Here is a 22,216-nt window from a genome sequence, read left to right on the forward strand (position 1 = left end):
GCACATTTACATTTTTTTTCATTCACTCGTATCTAACCATACTTTAACAGTCATCAGGACATGTTGACATTACATCTAACATCAGACTAGCAAAAGCAGATTTTCGATCTGCTTTGTAATCAGGTCCCCACAATGCTTGTTGATGTAGGCAGAGGCGGTCTTTGCATAGAGGCGTGGCTAGGCAACTGCCTTGGGCCCCTCTCACTGCATCCCACTGTAGGGGCCCCCTGATTAGCTAACTTATTTCTCACATATTAATGTTGATGGGCCCCCTAGCTAAATTCGCCTTGAGCCCCCAAATTGCTAAGTCCGCCACTGGATGTAGGTACCTGCACACCTCATCCTGTTATACAACACAACATACTGTGCTGTTTTCTACCCTTTTTGGGGCAGGTCTTTATGTTCTAATTAGCATGGGTCTACGCACATTTTTCTTATAAACATTCACATGTTCTATAACGTAGTATTTCCCTTCACTTTAAACAGTGTTATTCCGTGAGGAGAAGTGTAGATTGCACATTATAAATAACGCTCCAGCGCTTTCTACGACTCCCATTTGTCTCCAGCGCGATAGGGGGCAGTAAGCGAACACCGCTGCCCTTTTATGCGTCAATAAAAGCGGAAGGGTGGTTAACGTAACGGACTAATAATAAAGCTAACCAGCGGAGTGGAAGAATCGGATGTTAAATCGGAGTATTAGTTACGACCCGTCGTGTGAGCAAGTTTATTTTACTGTATGGAAATCGAGTAACAAACTAATTTTAACTAGCTAGCTGGAGCTCAGTTTAGTACAAGCCTCGGTCGACCGCGGAGAACCACCGATACCGGGCGAATTAACTCGGTAACCATAACAATAGCGGAAAGTTGAGCGCGCGAGCGGAGCTGTCGCGAGCTGTCCGCCTCGGCTGGTCGGTAGGGGAGCACCGGTACCGCCGCCACACGCAGTGGTAAGATGGCGCTTAAACGAATCCAGAAGGTAAGCGCAAATGTTCCGGAGGTTCTGCTGAAGACACGAACTTGTGTTTGAAGTCCGCAGAAGTCGTAGGTACCGCAGTACGTAAGCGGAGCGGGTTCGGTGGCTCCTGACTCCGAGTGGCGGTAGCCTTCAGGAACCACGGCTAGGCGGCTAAGCTAAGCCAGGCTTACATAAACGTGGGTCTGCGGGCTCGGTGTGAATGTTGGCACCCGCCACATGGCCCGCCACGATATACCAGGACGCTCAGAAATAAAGTGACGAGTCTTACATTCTGTACTACGGGCGAGAAGCAGATGTACATGTATATCCATGTTGGACTAACGGCGCTATTAGACTAACTGTGCCAACATGGAAGCTAGTCGTGCGTTTTAATATCGGCCGTTTCACGCCAGGGTTTTGGTTTACTCGAGGTAGTGATCCTGACCTTACCTGACCGCTTTAGTTACTCCTGTCAGCCCTAGTAAGTTAAAGAACCGGTGGATCTGGCGTGCTGCATGTAGACAACTAGCTAGGGAGCTAGCAGCTAGCTAATGATTTGATGCGTTTGTGAAGTCAAAAACGCATTTCCTCCCTGATTATCCTATAACTAAGTTAGTTTTAACCATTGTTTCCTCTTCAAAGCATTACAATTAAAATAGGTTCTTTCATTGTGATACTGCTTTAATATGCCATACTGTGGCATTGATCTAATTCATCCGACACTTTTAGCTCGTGTGATTTGCAAACGTCTTTGTGAGATATTTTTGAACGCCAACGGGTTTCTGGTTTAGAGGTTTTTTGTTTGTTTGTTTTTTAAAAATGGGTCTTGTGATCATTTATGGGGCCTCATGGCATTTGGTGAGCACGCCAGCCTCTCGTATTTAACGTATGCCACGGAGTTGTTTTTAGTTCCTGAATGTTACTGCAGTTGGGCAACGCTCAAATGATTAGCGCTGGATAGTTAGATATGGGTGTGTGCCAGCTAACTCAGCGGCCCCCTCCTCACCCGCTCCCGAAATGTACTTCAGGTGTCTTCCCACCCAATAGTAAAAATAAACGTTGTGCTACTTGTACTGGGGACTAGGCAGACATGCATGCGGACCTGTTTAGGCTCTGTCCCACCCCCTATCCCTCGTGACCCCAGGAGCTAAAAATACACTTAGCCAGCACACAGTACCCACAGAACTCCTATTGCCACACTCATCCATAACCACCATCGATGCAGCATGACTCATTGTTGACCTTTTATCAGTTCTATGCATGTATAAGTTGTGATGTCCTAAACTGCAGTGAGAATCGAGGACCACCTCGTACATTTCTCTGTCTCTCATGTTCTCTCACTGCCGTGTTCTCTCCCTTACTTGCATGTTTTGTAGGAGTTGACTGACCTCGCCCGTGATCCTCCTGCACAGTGTTCAGCAGGCCCAGTGGGGGACGATGGTGAGTCCTTAAACATTAAATATGGCAAATGGTGAAAGACTTCTCCGACTAGGTTACAGGTAAATGTCTGTTTTCCCCTTTCAGTGTTTCATTGGCAGGCTACAATCATGGGCCCCGTGAGTATGGAAAAATCTCATCCTGTCTAAATATGTTGGTAGCATTAGTCATTTAATAGGGACTCTCCAGTAGGTCTGTTAATTACATCGATACTGTGGACCTTTTTAAACTGGCAAAAATTCTGTAAACACATGCAAATAAAATTGACCTCGTTTATTTTATGCAGAATGAAAGCCCATATCAGGGTGGTGTTTTTTTCCTGACTATACACTTCCCGACAGACTACCCCTTCAAGCCCCCAAAGGTGTAAATCTTCAAATTACGTAATTTGTTCAGGATCATATGTTTATCATGCAATGGTATTAATTTCCATTTCTTTGTGTTAGGTTGCATTCACCACGAGAATTTACCACCCCAATATTAACAGTAATGGCAGCATCTGTCTGGATATCCTCAGGTCCCAATGGTCCCCTGCACTGACAATTTCTAAAGGTTTGTATGTGTTTGTGCATATAGTGTGCACAATATTGTATGGTGTATTAGTTGTAACCCAGCTGACCAGCTCTGAAATTACTTGTTTTCTGTATTGTAACCTGATCTCTTCTCTGTAGTTCTCCTGTCCATCTGCTCCCTTTTATGTGATCCAAACCCAGACGATCCTCTTGTGCCAGAGATTGCACGAATCTACAAAACGGACACAGAGAAGTATGTATATACCCTTCAGTTGATCCCTCATGTACACACATACATGTAGCCCTTGACACACAAAAACAAATACAACACAAACAATATTAAAATCAGACCAGCAGTGCATATGTGTGTATGTTTAATACACTGCCAGGTACAATAAAATGGCCAGAGAATGGACAGAGAAATACGCCATGTTGTAGGTGAGGGGGGTAAGAGACGCTGTGCATTGTGGGCAGGAAACACAGAGTGGTGCGCTTGATGCTGCTTCCTGTGTAGCACTGCATGAAGGTGTGACCACCATAATCATGGTTCACTAATACAGATATGACCCAGCTTACTCACTGCCAAAAGCAGCCAATCAATTGCTTTGGCTTTGTTTGGTTGGCTAGCACCATAAATATGTCACATCAGGCATGAAATAATTTGTCCCACTGTTATTGTTTTTCGACATAATTGTGCAATCTTCATGTGATGTCAAGTTTTTGAAACTGGTATTTGAATCAAATCATTTATCCAGCAGACTTGCGTAGAGTGCTTGTGTTTATTGATTGCCCTTTACGTTAGTATTTCCATGTTGAAATGTTAGCCACATTATTAATTAATTATGAAAGATCAGTCAGGAGTCAATAAAGTTACTTTTAGGACTAGCATAAAGATACAATGTCACATGCGTACTCTGCCAGTTCACTCACCAGCTGAGGCTGTTTGACTGTTTCCTTGTTCTTACCTTGACGTTGGAGGCAAAACCCAGGCTGAGGCTTGATGTCTAAAACCAGTGTTGCCGTGTTGATTTGATGCACATAAATTTGAATGATTAACAGCCAGTGGTGTGAAGTTGCTCTTGTGAAATATACATGTTCGTCTTCTGGCAAGTTCTGCGGTATTATTGTTAGAAAAAGTACACTTCATTGCTTCCATCGTATGTGGTGGAATCTGAAAGTCAGTTGCTTTTCCCTTGTTTTCTCCATTTTTCTGATTAATGCGTTAAATTGAAGTGCTTTATCTACCCTTTATCCACACCATGGTAGACATGGTTTCAAAGGACAACTCGAGCATTTTAGTACCTTAAGAATGTTCAGTGATTTTTATAAATAATGTCTCATTAAATAGTACTTTTTGTACTATTTAATGTTATTTTTCAATCTGCCTTTTTGAGAGTTGGAACGGAGTGTCATAGTTAATCAAAAGAAACGGGGCAGATGTAACTAGAAATCATCTGTAAAATGAAAACAATGTCCACTGTGTAGACATGTACATGGTTGTGATGGCCATAAACCTCTGATTTCCTTAGTGTGACAGGCTTGACATTTTTATGGGCTGTACTCTGATATGGCGCTGTTCACAGGGGACTTATTCTGATGTCGCTCTGGATGGTTTCCTTTGTCTTTACAGCACACCTTTTCTTTCCGTCTGCTTCTTGCAGGTACAACAGAATAGCGCGGGAATGGACGCAGAAATACGCCATGTGATGGTGGCAGGACACACAAACTGTTTATGCTCTCATGTTTGGATACTGTCTTAAGGCCATTTTATCCTGTCTGTCTCTTACTGAGGAACAGTCTCGGTTGCCTGTTCAAACAAGACTGCAGCAAAAAACCTACAGGAATTAACGGTCTTCGGCTCTAATCTGGACCCCATCCATCCAGTGGAATCTTTTCTCTGTTTCCTGCTTCTCTGCCTTGTGGTCCATGTGTCGGTCATTTTCTCTGACCTCTTGCATCATGCCATCTCTATATGACTGCAGTGCTGGCCTACTCAGGGAGGGGCGATTTAACTGTAGGCTGTGCTGCTTCTTCAGGGCTATACTCCTGCAATGCATGTCATCACAGGTGAAAGGTCAGGTGTTGCACAGCAGTGGGATTATGAGACTGGTTCCTCTGTCCTGGGTCATAACGATCTGGACCATTCGCAGCCACTCCTGGCACGACATTTCACAGCTGTGGCAGCCAAATGCAACTTGCTCAATTGGCTTATATGTCCTGCTACATTTTTTTTTTCCCTCAATAAAGTTGCATAACTAATTATGTCATCATGTTCCATTTTTGTAAACCAAGCTGTAGCATGTAATTTTAGGCTTAAGAAATAAAACCTTGCATATTCAGTGATGCCCTAGGACACGCAAACACATTTAAGATCAAACTCCATTGATCCCAGTTGATTTGCTTTTTCAAAATGTCCTTTTTGGAAACTAAGGTGAAGTCACATTATGAAAGGGACGTCTTTTATCAGCTGTAACTACATTTGTATAAATTTGTGCAGAAGAAAGTTTGGTACTTGTTTACATTTATGATTTTTGAGTGGTTATGGACTCCTGATTAGCATTATGTTGCAGAAATTTCAAGAATTAAAAGTTAATGTTAAAAAGCTTGTTGCTCCCGAATGATATATTGCAGTCATGTGCAGGCAGTGTGTGATGGGCTATTAAGAGGTCATGAATGCAATATATGGATTGATCACTGAACCACTTTGATTTGTTAAAGAAGAACAAAATGATAAGAATACATAATAATGTTGAACTAAGGTGCCTCTTGCAGGTTTTGTGTCCAGCGGGTGCTCTGGTGTGAATAAGTGGTGTGAATCCAGTGGCTGCAATCTTTGCAGGGTCTACTGACAATGGCTGCTGTCAGAAACTGACTACCACTTCTGCATAATTGATTGGTTTGAAGCAGCCTTTGTGGGTTAAACAGATATCTTAAGAGTGTTAGTTCTGTAAGGTAGTGCTAAGTTTTTGGTCTAATATGCTGATTGAAGTACAAGGATATCTAAATCGCTCTTGGCTAAATGTAATTTTTCATTTTATGTGGGTGTCGGTAATGGCACCTGAACTCGCTGTTCACACTGAGCAGCAGAAATAATGTAGGCTGGTGAATGTCACATACACCAGTGCCAAGTTAAGTAACTGATGCAGAAATACGATAACTGCTCGATCCAAACACTTCTGCGAATGAGTAGATTTTCTGGTATAAAGGAAATACATGCTTCATTAGTTTAATAACTTCAGACACATGGGGCATGTGTCCTACACAATGATACAATTGCTCTATTACTCCATTAAATTAAATGGAGAATCATACTTAAGATATGTGATTAATAAAAAATATTGTCTTTTCTACTCTATCAAGAACTGTAGCCTCGTATTCTTAACACCCGCCTATCTATTGTGACGTGAGGATACGTATTCGAGACTACAAAGCGCGTCATTAAGTCGCTGGGCATGTGCTTATTAATGCTGCAAATGTAAGATATGGAAATGCCTGATAAAATACTTTTTGTTTGAAAAGTTATAAGTACATTTTTTGCAAAACATTATTTTAATATAAAAGCATCAAACATACGCGAATAGTCAAACGCTTCATTGTTATGCAATCCAAGATCCCGCGAACGGTCTAAATGTTGCGTTATTTTAGCGCAGGCATTACGTCGAAAATGCAACAACGTTTTTTTTCCACTCACATGCAAGCTACATTCTGCGTTATTTTAGCGCAATCATCATGTTAAACTTAAACAGCTATGTAAATTTAAATAGCACATTTACAATTACAATTCCCTTGCCCTACGTATTTTTAATTCAATGGAAATTACGATATTCTACGAGACAAATTACATACTTTCTGAGTAATATATATTTTGTCAGAGGCGGTGCCAGAGCATGCAGATAAGGGTTCAGGTGTCAGCTGATGGCCCCGTGACTTAGTTTTGAAACGGGAAGTCTTCTCCTTTTAAACTTTTAGTCTTACATTTTCTTCAAAAATCATGAGACTCCTGACAGTAAAGTGATGTGTCGTCGGCTGTAAGGCTATATATGCATCAAACATGAACGATGTGGTACCACCCTGCGCACACTTTTACGTTTTAAAGGTTTTGTTCGTTTGTGTAGTGTTTCTGTTCGAAGTAGAGTCTCACAATTTTGGAGTTGATACATTAAATCTTAACGGAACATGGAGATTACGGAACTCTAATGGGTCGTTTTCGCTTAATGCAGAAGTACCAGGTTGTGTACATACCGCTCTCCAGCTGCAGAAGTTAATTGAGGTATAGTGCGATGATTACCAATCGGTCAACAACAAAAATATGTGGCACACATTAAATGATGAGAAACCATTGATTTCTGTGAAATATCTATTGTCCACCGTTGGCACTACATGCATGATAATATTACAACTTATAACAGGTAGCCTGCTTTCTGCAGACTGCAGTAGGCATATGTTTATGTTTATGAAAAACTGCCCACAGGATCCATACTATCGGTTTAATGACCTGGCCTACAGATGGATCTCTCTGGACAACTGGACATACACTACTTCATTCTCTGTGCCTGACTATGTCCGGTGTGTTGTCCAAATGTATTCCAACCATCTCTTAGCATCTTTCTCATTAACTTTGAAATAGCATACCAATTTGCCAGCTACAACTACATGCTGTGCTGTAAATGTTATGGTCCATAATAGAAACCAGCCTTGGATAAGCACTTGAAAGTGCCATTTTTTGCATCAAACTTTGTAAGAATAAAATCCAGATTCAAGATCAAGTGTCTTACTGTGTGTTTCAACAGAGATAGTAGGAGATCAGTTTTAGTATTTGAAGGAGTGGACACGATCTCCACGATCTCTCTCAATGGAGTCATCATTGGAAAGACGGACAACATGTTCCTGAGATATGTATGTAAACACAGAAAGAAACAATCTTATACTGAATCCTCTTAAGGGTTTTTTTTTATGTTTAATTCATAATTAATCACATAAACCAGTGCTGGATGATCTCAAAAGCCACACTAGATCAAAGCAGTTCAAAATGTATTTTTTCTTTATCAGGATTTTGAAGTTACTGGACTGTTAAAGGATGTGAATTTTCTAGAGGTTTGGCTCATGTCAGCTGTAACCTATGCATCACTGAGGCGTCAGGCCCATACTGCATATAAAGTACCCCCAGAATGCCCTCCTGCCGTGCAGAAAGGGGAGTGTCATGTAAACTTCATCAGAAAGGTATAATAAAGCTCATTGGACCGTTTCTGTTATTTGATTTGAATAGGTTTATATATTTATGTTTGTGTGTGTGTGTGTGTGTGTGTATGTTTCAGGCCCAGAGCTCATTTAGCTGGGATTGGGGGCCATCATTCCCCACACTTGGCATCTGGAAGGATGTTTATCTAGAATCTTTTAATACTCTTAGGCTGTTGAACTTCATCACCAGCCCAAAATTTGGTACAATTCACAGCAGTGTATTATGAAAGGGTCTCTTAGGACCCTCAGCTAGTTTAATATAGGCATTGTTACACACCATATCTATTCTTAAAGTTATACTCTGTCTGCCCTCTGTCTTCTTTTTCTTTATTTCTCTTTTTCTCCATCTGGGACCCTCTGCCACTTTCTCCAGACTCACTCCTCTCATGCTGGACTGTGGAAGTGGAGTTGTTCATTGACACTGCAGTGGCCTCAGAGGGAATCGTACACTTGTCCGTGCCACAGCTGCAGTCAGAGGCAAAGTTTCAGCTTTCTCTTTCACCTGGCCAGAGCAACACATCCTTCCTCCTCCAGTTCAACCAGGTAAGTCAGAATATGCCTTCCAGGTTAACTCCTGTGCTTCTTATATTGGAAGTAGTCAATTTTATAGAACTGACTATATTGTTTTATTCATTACAAAGGCTTCAGTAAAATGTAATGCACGTGTTTCAAGAATGTTACAGTTGATATGTGGTGGCCCTTTGGACATGGACAACAGCCTCTCAAAGAGCTATTTATAAATATCAGCATGATGGGCGGAGAGGCATTCCATGTCAAGAGAATGGTAAGATATTGGTCTCTCCATGCTCTCTTACTCCTCCTTTAAGTTCATTCACTCTCGTTCCTTCACTCACTTTGTGTCCTCATGTAGATTGCTTTCCGTACTGTGGAGTTAGTACAGGAACCTATTCCTGATTCTCCTGGTCTTAGCTTCTATTTCCGTATCAACGGCCAACCCATCTTCCTGAAGGGGTCAAACTGGATACCAGCTCATGCCTTTCAGGACCAGGTTACTGCAGATAGGTACAGCGCCTCACACTATAACCTCCCCAAATGCATGCACACATCATCTTACTTAGGAGCACATGCAAAAAATGTGATGAGACGAAAACACATGCATTCATGCATGTTAAAACCCAGACTCCACTGTTTGCTAACAAGAGTGCTGTGTGTCCACATGGGTTTTTTGTGCCTTACTCTGTTTATTAGGTTGACTCAACTGCTTCTGTCTGCGCAGATGGCAAATATGAATGTTTTAAGAGTGTGGGGGGGTGGAGTCTACGAACAAGACCTCTTCTACAGCCTGTGCGATCAGCTTGGCATCATGGTATAGATTCTGAAATGACATAGTCACCATGTTCCGAACATGATACTTGTTATTAATTTGCAGTTGTTTTGTATTTATTTCAGGTTTGGCAGGATTTCATGTTTGCATGTGCGTTATACCCTGTAGAGCAAGATTTCATCCAGTCAGTGCAAGAGGAGGTCACTCAACAGGTATAAACTCTATCATCCACCAAGCAGTACCAACTCAGACATGCGTCCAGACATTAACGTTGGACTGCATTGCGGTTTGGCTCAGGTGAGACGGCTTAAGTCCCACCCCTCAGTGGTCATCTGGAGTGGGAACAATGAGAACGAGGCTGCCATAGCAACCAACTGGTTTTTTATCCCCCTTGCTGAGAAGCCACGCTACGTGAAAGACTATGTCCATCTGTATGTGGAAAATATCAGGGAGATTATACTGCAGGTGAGAGAGAGACACAAAAACACAACTAAAACAGGTGTGCAAAGCTTTTCTGTCTGTCTCTCGATCTCTGTGTGTGTGTGTGTGTGTGTGTGTGTGTGTGTGTGTGTGTGTGTGTGTGTGTGTGTTTATTTTATTGCCCTGTCCCTGAACCGTGTGTGCTGAAGAATGAAGATTCCAAAACCATTTTTTCAGCTCTTTAGTAATGGTGATGTAGAAGGGGAATTCTGCTCTCCTGATTCTGCAGTGCTTGTTTCTAGGAGGACAGCACCAGGCCTTTCTTGGTGTCTAGTCCAACCAATGGGCTGGATTCTGAGAAGGAGGGCTGGGTGGCCCAGAACCCCTACGACCCTCATTATGGAGACGTGCACTTTTACAGCTACCTCACTGACTGCTGGGAGTGGAGGGCGTTCCCTCGCACACGCTTCGCCTCCGAGTACGGCTTTCAGTCCTGGCCCTCTCTGTCAACACTCAGGAAGGTACCACACACCTGTGGTCGCATGTGGATGCTGTGCTTGTCCATGGTTGTTCTGTAAATGTATGCACTCTTACAGGTATCCACAGCTGCTGACTGGGATTTTAGCAGTGAATTTTCCAACCATCGACAGCACCATGAGTTTGGGAACATGCAGATGATCCATCAAGCAGAACTTCATTATGTCCTCCCCAACCACACGGACCCAGTGCAGAAATACCGAGACACTATTTACATTACTCAGGCAATCACACACCCCAAAAAAACCTGAAATTGAATTCAGTCGTACATATGAAACAAGGTCTCACTGAGATAAAAATGGTAGATTCACAAAACGTAACACACACATGTTCTAACACACACATGTTGTAAAGTTCGTGCTTGCCCTAAGCAGGTCATGCAGGCACAGTGTGTAAAGGCGCAGACAGAATTCTACCGCAGAAGCCGAAGCGATATTGTTCAAGGGGAAGGCCACACCATGGGTGCTCTCTACTGGCAGCTGAATGATATCTGGCAGGCCCCCTCCTGGTCCTCTATAGGTTTGTGTTTTAAGGCATGTGCATATAGCACCTACCACATTTCTGTTTCTTGGCTGTCTGCATTCATGGCTATCTGGTTGATTGAATTCCATTTGATAAAGGAACTGTGTTAAGCCTGAGTGTTTATGGATGTCATTGTGCGTGTGTGCGTGTGTGTGTGTGTGTGTGTGCGTGCGTGTGCGTGTGTGTGTGTGTGTGTGTGTGTGTGTGCGCGCGCGTGTGTGTGTGTGTGTGTGTGTGTGTGTGTGTGTGTGTGTGTGTGTGTCCAGAGTTTGGTGGCAAGTGGAAGATGCTGCACTACTGGGCTGTCCACTTCTTTAGTCCCCTTATCTCAGTAGGGATTGAGGATAAAGAAGACCTGCTGATCTATGCCATCTCTGACCTGAACCTAGACTATATATTGAAAGTTACGGTAAGAGCATCTACGTAGGTTAATCTCCATGTCTTTCATTACAAATTTGAATGGATCGATCAACACAGGTGACTGTTTACATTGTCCTTTTATCTTTCTGCACGTAGGTGAAATTATATCGCTGGAACAGCTTTACTCCACAGTGTTCTCTGGACTCTGATTGGGTTGTAGTGAAAGGGGGCAGGGTCACAAAGGTGCTTCAGCACCAAGTGTCCTCACTGTTGACGAAGTGTGGAAATTGCACTCGCCAGTCGTGTGTTGTCGTCTTTCATCTCAGTGGCCCTGAATATGGTGTTAAAAGTCCTCCCAACCACCATTTTCTTAGCTCCCCACGAAATGCTAAAAACCTTCAGAAACCAAAAATCACGGTGAGGCTCATACTTAAATATATCAGGTCAAGACACGCATTCATTATCAAAGTTTTAACACTTTCACTACAATGTCACAATGTTTACTAGATTTAACTGTTTTCTTTACCAACACCTGTAGATAAGCTTTTTCAGAGCTCTCACTACATATTGTGTGTTTGTGTCTTTGTTTGTGTGAGATAGTTCACTGTAGAGGATACTGAGGGGAGGTTCATTGTGACTCTGCATAGTTCCTCACCTGCTCTGTTTGTCTGGCTGGACGCTGATGACATTCCTGGATTATTTGATGCTAATGGATTCCTGATGATGTCTGAGCTATACACTGTTCATTTCACTGCATGGAGATTCACCACCTTAACGGAGTTCACTTCCAAACTGCACATTACTTCACTCAGAGATATTTACTGAGACAGTTTAAGACACTATGACAGTATATTGCCATATCTCACCAGTTTCTTTTAACTGTACTCTTTAGTTATTTTTGAAGTGAAGGAGTGGTTTGTTTTAACTGCAAAAAGTGATTCACTGATTGCATTTGCACCAGATAAAAATATCAAGTCATTTGAAAGATTTATGATTGGTAAATTATAAGGAATATATTTGTTTTAATAATAATAAAAATACAAATTATGTATGAAATGTATATTTAACGCTATAAATCAGGATATTACTCGAAGCATGTCGGACAGGTTACTTGCAGACCTTATGTGCCCGTGGAATTACACTCTTCATTATGTCTGCACTCAACATGTTACACGAGAGGTAGGGGAGTTATAACAAAGACCCCTTTGACACAGGCCAACAGTGGCAGTAACTATGGAGCCTGTGTGTCCAATGGCCAGTCTGGAGTTCCTGATCTTTGAACATCTGCTGATACGACTACTGGGACGACTGGAGTAGGAGGGACAGAGGTGTACAACTTATTTATTATCGCTCATTCCGACGGTAAATTTAGACTTTGTTCCGCCCACGCAGAGGCAACCACGCGGCGATTTGGTCGCATTCCTGAAATAGGAACGCAATAGTCAGTCGGGACTTCATATGTAATCGGAGCTTTCACGTAGGAATTTATTTTCTCTTCAAATGTGTCAGACAATTTAATCGCTTACGCAAGTTCTGTCACGCACCCCCGGCTATATAACGCTTATAAAATTAAGGAAAAACTAATTAATAAAACATGGACGAATATCATCTTCAGGATATCTTGCGCTTTTATGGCAGTAACAGTTCTCTGTCCACGACAAACTTGGAAAACCTTTTGCATCTCATCACTTCCCGACGAGCACCAGCATCCATTGATAGTGCCGCAAATCCCCTGAGGAACGCTGAGGTATGGTGTGGCCTAGTTTCTCTAATGGTGTAAGTTCTCCTTTGACCATTTACAAACTAAAGTGAATGTGCCGTCTCATCAAATATGTTTGTCTCATCTGTTTTTTCCTCGAACACGGTCTCTGCAGTGTTTGTCCGTATCGGACCTGCTGGCTGTATTTGGTCTGGCTAATGTGTCTGAAGTGACTCTTAATCAGCTAGAGCTCATGTGTCCAGCTGTTCTCACTCAGGTCCTACTACCCTCCTGTCCACACACGACTCCCCAATCCCAAACCATTGACTCTGAAGGTGAGCACTTGCAGTTCCATCTCTTATTTGTGTCTCCTACCTTGAACTGTAGAGTTCTGTTGTCGTGAGCTGGCGTCCTCTGAGTGTTACTCATGTTGTTCACAGTGAGACTTTTATACTGATTTTACAGTTTGTTCTGTGGTTGTGTCTTTGTTGCAAAGTGAATCATGTTACTGCACCTGAATCACATGGTTTCAGTACTCAAAAAACAAAACATCCATCAATATTTAAACAAAAAGTACATTCATTTTTACTCTCTTTGGAATTATTTGAATAAGTTCTGATTGTTTTGCCATTAGATGTAGGTTGCACAAGTTTCCCAACACCTGTGAAAAGGTCAGATCCAGTGTGGATCACTGTGTACTTTTACTTACTGTAACCTTAAAAGAAGAACAGAACAGATTTTGAGGAGAGCTGTGGAGTTTCCAGCCTCCATTTCTCAGATTTCACTGATAAGAGAACCTGCTGTGTCAGCACCCATTACATATGGAGATTTACATCTCACCAGAGGATCTCCCTTAAGGAGTAGTTAATCTACTGCTGTGAGGATTTGCAACATGCTTCTGTAGGCTCCAATGTCTTGATTGCAATGTCTGTTTTGTATAGATTATGTTTGTATCGAGTCCAGATCTGTATCTGTTTGAAGTATTTATCTCTTTCAGTTTGGGGTTATGGCTTCCTGGCTGTGACGATAATTAATTTGGCCTCTCTGTTGGGGTTACTCTTGATTCCCTTCACTAAAAAATCTTACTTCCCAAAAGTGCTAACCTACTTCATCGGAGTGGCCATAGGAACTCTGTTTTCTAATGCTGTACTGCAGCTTATCCCTGAGGTAAGAAATAGAAATAAACTGGATAGATAATGAGAAGAATGCAAGATCAGTATCCATAACATTCTCGTTACTAAATTAACAGGCTCTTGGATTCGATCCGAAAGCAGATGACTATGTTTGGAAAGCAGTTGGGATTTTTGGAGGGTTCTACATCTTGTTTTTTACAGAGAAAGTTTTAAAAATGGCTCTGAAGGCAGACTCAGAGGTGAGAACTCAACAACAGCTAGATTCTTATTATTCTTGTTAAAAGAATCAGAAGGCTGCTCACTACGACTGTGGCGTCTTGCTCTGCCTTCATCCCAGCACTGCCACGCTCACTTCCCCACTGCTGATGTCACCATCGCAAGCTTCAGCAACGACATAGTCATTAACAACATGTGCAATGATGTAATAACAAACACCATCAACCGTGATGTCGTACCAAACATCCCCTGTGACAAAACAGTCCACCCAACTGTGAGCCCTGTCAATGATCAGGTAATACCTGTACTCCTGACCGTTTTTACGTTATTAGCACATGCTGTTCTCTGCCATTGCAGAGCTTGCAGACACGCTGTCAATAGTGACTCCTCAGTCCAAAAAAATATCAAGAAAACTGGCAAGGTATGTTGGCATGCCGTTATCAAGAGTATGAGTTTAGCGAATAAAGATGCCTAATGATTAACACGGAACATTCTGACCTCACATGCATGTGTGCGCTACATATAGTGTTTCCTCTCTTTTTTTAGTTGGCCGTAACATGTTAGCTTTCCTTAGAGAGGATGGCTCTTCACTGATACACTTTTATGTATGGATCTACATTTATATTTACTCTGTATCTTAACATATGGCTGCCTCTCCTCTTATGATGAGTGATGAGCATGGCTCAGTTTCTTGGAGGTGCTAGAAAAAGTGAAGTCAGCAGCTGAGATATGTGTATAATATGTACATCTTGTCCCCTGTTCACCTTTACATGTTTGCGTGTGCATGCACTTGCACATGTTTAGGAGGCTTGCGTGTTCTTGACCTGTCGCTGGCTCCGTGGAGAACGTGTATCCAACATTAAAACGGTGGCTTGGATGATCACTATTAGTGATGCGCTGCATAACTTCATAGACGGACTGGCTATCGGAGCGTCTTTCACGGTGTCTCTGCTCACTGGCTTCAGCACCTCTATAGCTATTGTCTGTGAGGAGTTTCCACATGAGCTAGGTGAGTTTTACATTTACACACATATAATGCATACATGTTTTCAGACCCTTTGATTTCAGGCTCTTCGTAAATAGGTTTTTTTTTTTTTTATACACATTACTCCCCAATGACAAAGCAAAATGTGAATTCAATTATTTTTTGTAAATGTATTCAAAATAAAAGACTTAAGTATTCAGACACTTTGACACATTGCGCAATTGAGCTTTAGTACATTCTGCTTTTTCAGTGGAAAGCACGCACCTGTTTGTAAGGTCTCACAGTTGATGGCGTATTCATGGGAGGCCCAGCCAGACTGGGAAGTTTGGGACTAACCTCCAACAGAAAGCTTGTAAGCTCATTCCCAAGAAGACTTCAGGCTGTCATTGCTGTCAGTGCTGCTATAACCAAGTACTAAGTGAAGACTGAATTAAATACAACAACTACTACTACTACTACTAATAATAATAATTAAATAATTCACAATTTTTAATACATTTACAAAACATACCAACACATGGTTTTGCTTTGTCATAGTGGGGAATCTGTATAGACTGATGATAAAATATGAGTCGGATCTATTAAGATGAGTAATAAGCATACCAGATGGTCTGAAAACTTTATGTACTGTAAAATGTCAAGCGTATCAATTACATTTAAACAGGCTGCATTCACCCTGACTAAATGATTCATATTGCGCCTGCTTCCAACTGGCCCGGTTTTCTTTCTTCCACTCTGACCTCTCTGTCTCTGTGGTTATTTCTTTTTGTTTGTCTTGGTGGTCTATGTCTAGGTGATTTTGTGATTCTGCTGACCTCTGGTATGAGTGTACCTCAGGCAGTGTTCTTTAACCTGCTGTCTGCTATGTGCTGTTATCTCGGCTTGGTATTTGGCATCCTGTTGGGGAGTAACTTTGCACCAAATGTTATCTTTGCCATTGCTGGTGGAATGTTCCTCTACATCTCTCTGGCTGACATGGTAAGAAACAGTGTCACATCTTAAAGTATTGATCAGTATGATTGTTTAAAAGTGTTGTTTGCTGTATTGCAGAAAACCTCATTTTGCATGTCACCTCTCCTTTTTGTGGCCCAATTTTAGTTTCCAGAAATGAACAGTATAATGACAACACATGCCAGAGGTACCAGAGGGAAAGTAATATTCTTTGTGCTCCAAAATGGTGGCCTGATAACAGGCTTTTCTGTCATCCTCCTTATCACCATGTTCGCTGGAAACATCAGTTTGGGATAATGAAAATTTTATAGAGAAGGCCAGTCAATAAGATGATGGGAACATCATTCCTTCTTCACTGCCATGGACCAAAGGCTTGATACATAAAGTGGAAAAGACTTAATGCTGACCTGAAACGTTTGGTTTTGTTAAAAACGGAACGCAATCATGTAGCTGAGAAAATGAAGCTTTTATAGTACTGTATAAAGAACTGCAATATAAAGTATTTATATGGTCACACTAAGAAGTGTGTAGCTGATCTGTTTGTGTGTCTGAGAAACAATGCCCGGCTCTATTGAGGAGTGTCAGTGACGGCCTTGCACAGCCTCACATATCCTCTCTTATGTGTCATAGGCTTTATTCTTAGCCAACATTAGAAATGGCTGCTGTTCACATGGACCTTTTGTGGTTTGTTTCCTTTAAAAAAGCACTTACAGACATGTTAGTTTTCATCAAATTATAATTTTATAATACAAAAAAATGCATTTACAGTTTCTGTTGGAATACATATATATTCTCTCTGGAGAAAGAAAGACATCAAACATGATGGAGACTTTAAAATGTTTTAACTCATTGACATTATCCCATAAAAATTACAGTTTTTTATACATGTAACTACATTTTAAAAAGATAAAAATAAATGGCAATGTTTTCTTTTAATGAAGTGAAAATTTAGCAAGGGATGAAACTACATTAACTTCTTAACAGGTGAAGTACATCCTTAGATGGACTGCATACATATTGTTAGAGAGGCTGCTGTATCGGTAGAGAGGCTGCTGTATCGGTAGAGAGGCTGCTGTATCGATAGAGAGGCTGCTGTATCGATAGAGAGGCTGCTGTATCGATAGAGAGGCTGCTGTATTGATAGAGAGGCTGCTGTATTGGTAGTCAGGCTGTTGTTTAGATAGAGAGGCTGCTGTATTGATAGAGAGGCTGCTGTATCGATAGCCTACTCCAGACTGACTTTACCAGCAGTGATCTATAGCAGAACAGTTTGCTGCTCCAACTTTTGCCTCAACCTTCAGGGTGTTCTTAAAGTTCTTTTCCCTGTGCTGACTATGTCAGCTGCAATACAGTACAAGTCACTCACCTTCTTCTTACTGAGTTTCTTGGCAGAACCTCCATGTCTGTTGTGTCATGCTGAGCAGTCAATGAGAATAATGGCATTGGCTTCAGCATACGTACAGGCAACATTGACAACTGCCCTGCTGTCCTGACATCCAGGTGTGTCTTGGGGAATGTTATTCTTAAGGTTTGAGCACCCTTTCCACTGCACCTATTCTGTAATGCTTAACTAAAGCATTACATTAGTCTTTCCCATTCCTATTTATGTATCAAAGGGCATCTTTGCATATCCTGTATCAATGGTAATAAAAACGAGTCCACTTTGCCTTCTGCTTTGGTTGATCTGTTTGTTTGATGTGTTTGTTTTTTGATGTTTCTGTTTTTGAAGGAGAGGGTCATGTGATGGTGGTCAAGGCACGTGTTTCCCACCTGTAAGTTTGACACCTGGGTGGAGTTGTTGCCCTCCACCATCGCTACGTGCATTCCACAGGACAATTTTGACAGCATCACAGTGTCCAGCTTCTCGGTTCCTCTGGCTGAAATGTGACTGGTGATTTCTGCAGTCATTTCGTATGTCTGCAGTGCTCTCTGTGTATTCATGTCAAGCAGGAACAGGCTCATCAGTTATGTTGTCTGACACAGACACTCTAGAAAGCAAACCTACTAATGTCATATCACATGTTTGGACTTACAAACCTGATTGCAACAGCCTTCCTTGTCTCTAATGAGTCATAAACTTTATTGTAGACTAATAGTTATATATTATATTAATATTGATAAACAGAAGAAGCTGAATGGAATTTTACAGCAGCAGTAGTGATAACATATCCAAGGGTGTAGCCTCTGCATTTAAGTTCCTCTTTTTCTTATCTTTGTCATTGCTCAGCAGAGTCGGAGTGGCTAATCGGGAGATTCGGGAGGATTCTCGATGGGCCGGATCATGTCAATCTCTAGTTTGGGCCGATTGGGAGGGAAAAATAATTTTGGGCCAGATTTGGGCATGAAACTCCTGGACTGAAAAAGGGGCTCACTCCGGCCCTGTTGCTCAGTCTTATATATATATATATATATATATATATATATATATATATATATATATATATATATATATATATGTATATATATATATATATATATATATATATATATATATATATATATGTATGTAAACAGATATTAACAGATTATTATATTAATAATAATGTAGATAATGTAATAATAGATAATGTGAATATCAAATACCTTAAAATTACACTTTAAAAATAATTTTTCTAAATTACATGCCTTGTACAATCTTAGTAGAACCAGTGGAAATGAACTGTGCTTTTGTATAATCAAATGGATACAATTTTGTGTAGTCTGTTATAGGTAAGTCTGAAATTACTCTCTAATTCTTATGCTGTGCATTTCATAGGAATAAAAAATACTAGCTCTTGAATGCAGTCCTGACAAACATTTCTACAAAAGAAACATTTAACCACATAATTGCACAATTCCCTACATATTAATTGGTTGGAGGAACCAGATTGCATCTTAAACTGATACTTAATGTACAGTTTATTTCTTTTCTCACCAGACAAAAGAAAGTCATCTGTAAATGAAACATACTAATAACACGTAATACCTCTATGAGCGTGAGTAAAAGCTGCGGCTTGATTTGGCAGACTGGACATGGTTTCTGCATGTATACAACATCAGTGTTCAGCCACTCATGTGTTAAAAGAATTGTGCAGATCGGCCAGATCCATGGATGCCTTCCCTGGCGTCTTACTTCAGGTTGTCCCTGAGATTTTCATGAGGATTCAAATATGGGGATTTTGCAGGACAGTCCAGGTGTGTGAATGTTCCTGAGTGTTCATCATGCCAGTGTGCCACATTTGCAGTCCTGTTCTGTTCCTTGGTAAGATGATGGGCAAAAGGCTGGTTGTCCAGCACCCCGTGGGTATTTATAGCTTGATCATTCTTGTGCATCTGCTGGAGCCTAAAGTCACTACAACCTTAAACACGCATGGTGACAAATTTTTGTCTGGTGAGTTTGTTAATGAGACAAAGTTTTTGGCTAAGGGTCCAATATTTATTTGAAAATAAAATTTGCTAGCCACATCTTATGCCTATTGGAAAGGCAGACATGGATGAAAATTCAAAAAGCAGATGTAACATAATATTTTACAAGTTATATCCTTTATTAGTGTAGGCCATAAGTAACCAGAAATAACCCTGTCTCAGGTGCCTCTTACACCAAGATGACTACTGTTGCTAGAGTTATTATGACACTACCTCAGAAATTAACATTTTATTTGGGCCAAAACATTCAGTTAACTGACTGAAACAAAAATATTTGTTTAATCATATTTATTTACCAATTTATTTCAAGACATGTAACTATAAAGTAAAAGTAATTTCTAACTTTGCTGGATTATTACACTGCCTTTATGAAACTCAGTGCACATACACGGCACACATGGCTCTGTATCCTTGTGCTATACAAAGTCTTGAATGCTCCATGTTAGATATATTCCTTTAAGACCTGGTACAACTTTAATCTTTCAGTTTTCATGTTTTATAAAAAGTCACAACAAGCTATCAGAAAATACATTTCAGTGCCTTAATATGGCTTGAGAACAGAACAGGCAGTGTTACAAACTGTGAATGAAAGTATACATTTCATGTACATATTTATAAAGCACATTTAAAAACAGCATGACATCAACATGGACAAGTGCAGTGCAGTCAAATTAACCACAATCCTAAACAGAGCAATTAGACACAAAAATCTATTTAAACTCTCAACGAACGACACACAAAAGAGATAAACTGGTAATTAAATACGTGCAGCTGTCATACCAGGTTAAAAGACAAGTGATAAAAAGTGTTTTAAGATGAGATTTAAAAACAGATAATATGGGGGCAAGTCTAATGTAAAAGGAGCTCAGTCCAGAACTTGAGAGCTCAGTAGTCTGACAGCTTGTGGGTAATAACTCATGAAAAAGTCCATGTGCTGGATGGGTGTGGTCCTTAATGTTGCTGTGTGATTTACGTAGACACCGGTTGTGGTAGATGTCCTGGATGCTGGGGAGACTGTTACTGGGGATGTCACACTGCTACCGGTGATGTCACACTGATGTCCTCTGCCATTCACATCACCCTCTGTGGTGCATTCCGGCTCTGAAAGGTGTGGTTTCCATACCACACTGTGCATCCCGGCAGCAGGCTCTCGATCCCCCTGTAGAAGTTTGTCAGGATTCTTATGTTCACATCATATTTTCTCAACCTTCTCAGGAAGTTGAGTTTTTATCACAGTGTCTGTGTGTAATGTCCAGGACAGATCCTCAGTGATGTGAACGCCAAGGAACGTGAAACTGCTGACCTGCTCAACCTCCATATTGTTTATATAGATGGGCTAGTGCTGGTCCTCCTCGCTGTCTCCTGAAGTCCACTATAATCTCCTTAGTTTGCTGATGTTTAGAGAGAGGCTGTTTTCCTAACTCCAGCTGCTCAGTGATTTCACCTCATCTCTAGGCACTCTCACTATTGTCTGTGATGAGGCCCAATATGGTGGTGTCATCAGCAAACTTGAAGATGACATTTGAGCTGTATCTAGTGGTGCAGTTGTACACAAAGAGGGAGTACAGGAATGGGCTGTGGTTACCTCTCTGAAGTGTACCAGTGCTACGTTTAGGGACTTAATGGTCTTGTATCATAATTGGCATTATTATGATAATTGCCTGGATAGTATATTTCTGTGGTGAAAGCTTTTGCACAAAAAGGCATCAAATAGTATTAAGGACCAATATAATAGGAATGAAAGAGTCTTATAAAGAATGTTGTCCACTGCATCTGAGACCTATATTTAAGTATAGTTAGCTTAAAGCCCACAAACAATTATTAAATTACAATAATAATTATGTAACAGTTAAATGAAAATGATTTAAAGATCCATACATTGTTCTTCATATTGAAAGCTTGATCCCAGAATCAGAATTTCAAAGATTCAAAGTACAGTAGTACTCAGTACAATGAAAACGGGTTTCTCAGTACAATGAAATTCTTTTTTGCTGTCTACACAGGATGTAACAAAGTACAAAGTTACAAAAAATACTACTACTACTAATAATAAAAACATATATATAAAACACCCTGAAATAAAAATTATTTACAAGTTAGTTAGGCAGGTATAAAAAAAAGGTGCAACAAAGTGTAAACATACATGTGCAGTTGTATGTTTACCTGTAAACAGTCATGTGCAATTTAGGGCCAGTGATGGCTAAGTTACCTTGAGAAAGTAATCCGATTACTGACTACTGATTACTCCTTTTAAAAGTAACTTAGTTACGTTACATATTACTTGATTTTAAAAGTAACTACGTTAGATTACAAGTTACTTTAGTAGTTACATTCAGCAGCAAAATAAATTTTTCCAATACTCACTTTATTGGAAGTGCATTTTTAACAGTAACAATGTATTGAAGCAGGTTCGGTAACCGAGGCAGAAACTGCTTAATCCAAAAATCCCGAGGAGGGAAACTTTATTGATAACGCAACCCTGGCGCGCGGAGGCTCCGCCCCCCAGTGTCACTTAATTAAAGGGCAAGACTTGCCGTGAGGAGTAGGAGTCGCTACAGTAT

At 40.8% G+C, this 22,216-nt stretch overlaps 3 protein-coding genes across 8 annotated transcripts; all 3 read left to right on the forward strand.

Moving 5' to 3' along the window:
• The first annotated feature begins 614 nt into the window (after positions 1–614).
• On the forward strand, positions 615–5,163 carry ube2d3 (ubiquitin-conjugating enzyme E2D 3). 3 transcript variants are annotated; one of them, XM_076973862.1, is made up of 8 exons: positions 615–976; positions 2,332–2,395; positions 2,480–2,511; positions 2,679–2,756; positions 2,839–2,944; positions 3,064–3,157; positions 3,294–3,351; positions 4,566–5,163. In XM_076973862.1, exons 1-7 carry the CDS (start codon positions 953–955, stop codon positions 3,340–3,342), a joined length of 447 nt encoding a protein of 148 aa, XP_076829977.1. In that variant the 5' UTR covers positions 615–952; the 3' UTR covers positions 3,343–3,351; positions 4,566–5,163. The 3 variants fall into 3 exon arrangements, with proteins under 3 accessions (XP_076829977.1, XP_076829976.1, XP_076829978.1); XM_076973861.1 differs by having other exon boundaries at positions 617–976; positions 3,294–3,342; XM_076973863.1 differs by lacking the exon at positions 3,294–3,351 and having other exon boundaries at positions 623–976.
• Positions 5,164–6,816: 1,653 nt separating this feature from the next.
• On the forward strand, positions 6,817–12,091 carry manba (mannosidase, beta A, lysosomal). The gene is made up of 17 exons (XM_076974441.1): positions 6,817–7,174; positions 7,376–7,470; positions 7,695–7,800; positions 7,954–8,124; positions 8,220–8,343; positions 8,516–8,685; positions 8,816–8,926; positions 9,014–9,165; positions 9,352–9,469; positions 9,553–9,639; positions 9,725–9,892; positions 10,150–10,368; positions 10,444–10,608; positions 10,759–10,903; positions 11,173–11,315; positions 11,423–11,683; positions 11,867–12,091. Exons 1-17 carry the CDS (start codon positions 6,956–6,958, stop codon positions 12,089–12,091), a joined length of 2,679 nt encoding a protein of 892 aa, XP_076830556.1. The 5' UTR covers positions 6,817–6,955.
• Positions 12,092–12,859: 768 nt separating this feature from the next.
• Positions 12,860–17,917, forward strand: slc39a8 (solute carrier family 39 member 8). Of its 4 annotated transcripts, none has more exons than XM_076974442.1 (8): positions 12,860–13,013; positions 13,141–13,300; positions 13,963–14,132; positions 14,215–14,337; positions 14,436–14,735; positions 15,119–15,323; positions 16,093–16,277; positions 16,398–17,917. In XM_076974442.1, the coding sequence occupies exons 1-8, from the start codon at positions 12,861–12,863 to the stop codon at positions 16,545–16,547; spliced, it is 1,446 nt and encodes a 481-aa protein (XP_076830557.1). In that variant the 5' UTR covers position 12,860; the 3' UTR covers positions 16,548–17,917. The 4 variants fall into 4 exon arrangements, with proteins under 4 accessions (XP_076830557.1, XP_076830559.1, XP_076830558.1 ...); XM_076974444.1 differs by having other exon boundaries at positions 14,436–14,609; XM_076974443.1 differs by having other exon boundaries at positions 14,062–14,132.
• The last annotated feature ends 4,299 nt before the right edge of the window (positions 17,918–22,216 follow it).

Source organism: Brachyhypopomus gauderio, chromosome 15 (genome assembly GCF_052324685.1).
Source record: "Brachyhypopomus gauderio isolate BG-103 chromosome 15, BGAUD_0.2, whole genome shotgun sequence".
Taxonomy (NCBI): domain Eukaryota; kingdom Metazoa; phylum Chordata; class Actinopteri; order Gymnotiformes; family Hypopomidae; genus Brachyhypopomus; species Brachyhypopomus gauderio.

Excerpts from the sequence above, each read along its gene's own strand:
- ube2d3 (XM_076973862.1), top strand. The coding sequence starts at position 953 with ATGGCGCTTAAACGAATCCAGAAG. Across the intron at positions 2,396-2,479 it reads AGGCCCAGTGGGGGACGATG|TGTTTCATTGGCAGGCTACA; the intron begins GTGAGTCCTTAA and ends TTCCCCTTTCAG. Across the intron at positions 3,158-3,293 it reads TACAAAACGGACACAGAGAA|GTACAATAAAATGGCCAGAG; the intron begins GTATGTATATAC and ends ATACACTGCCAG.
- manba (XM_076974441.1), top strand. The coding sequence starts at position 6,956 with ATGAACGATGTGGTACCACCCTGCGCACACTTTTACGTTTTAAAGGTT. Across the intron at positions 7,801-7,953 it reads ACAACATGTTCCTGAGATAT|GATTTTGAAGTTACTGGACT; the intron begins GTATGTAAACAC and ends TTTCTTTATCAG. Across the intron at positions 11,316-11,422 it reads ACTATATATTGAAAGTTACG|GTGAAATTATATCGCTGGAA; the intron begins GTAAGAGCATCT and ends TTCTGCACGTAG.
- slc39a8 (XM_076974442.1), top strand. The coding sequence starts at position 12,861 with ATGGACGAATATCATCTTCAGGATATCTTGCGCTTTTATGGCAGTAAC. Across the intron at positions 13,014-13,140 it reads ATCCCCTGAGGAACGCTGAG|TGTTTGTCCGTATCGGACCT; the intron begins GTATGGTGTGGC and ends CGGTCTCTGCAG. Across the intron at positions 14,133-14,214 it reads TACTGCAGCTTATCCCTGAG|GCTCTTGGATTCGATCCGAA; the intron begins GTAAGAAATAGA and ends CTAAATTAACAG.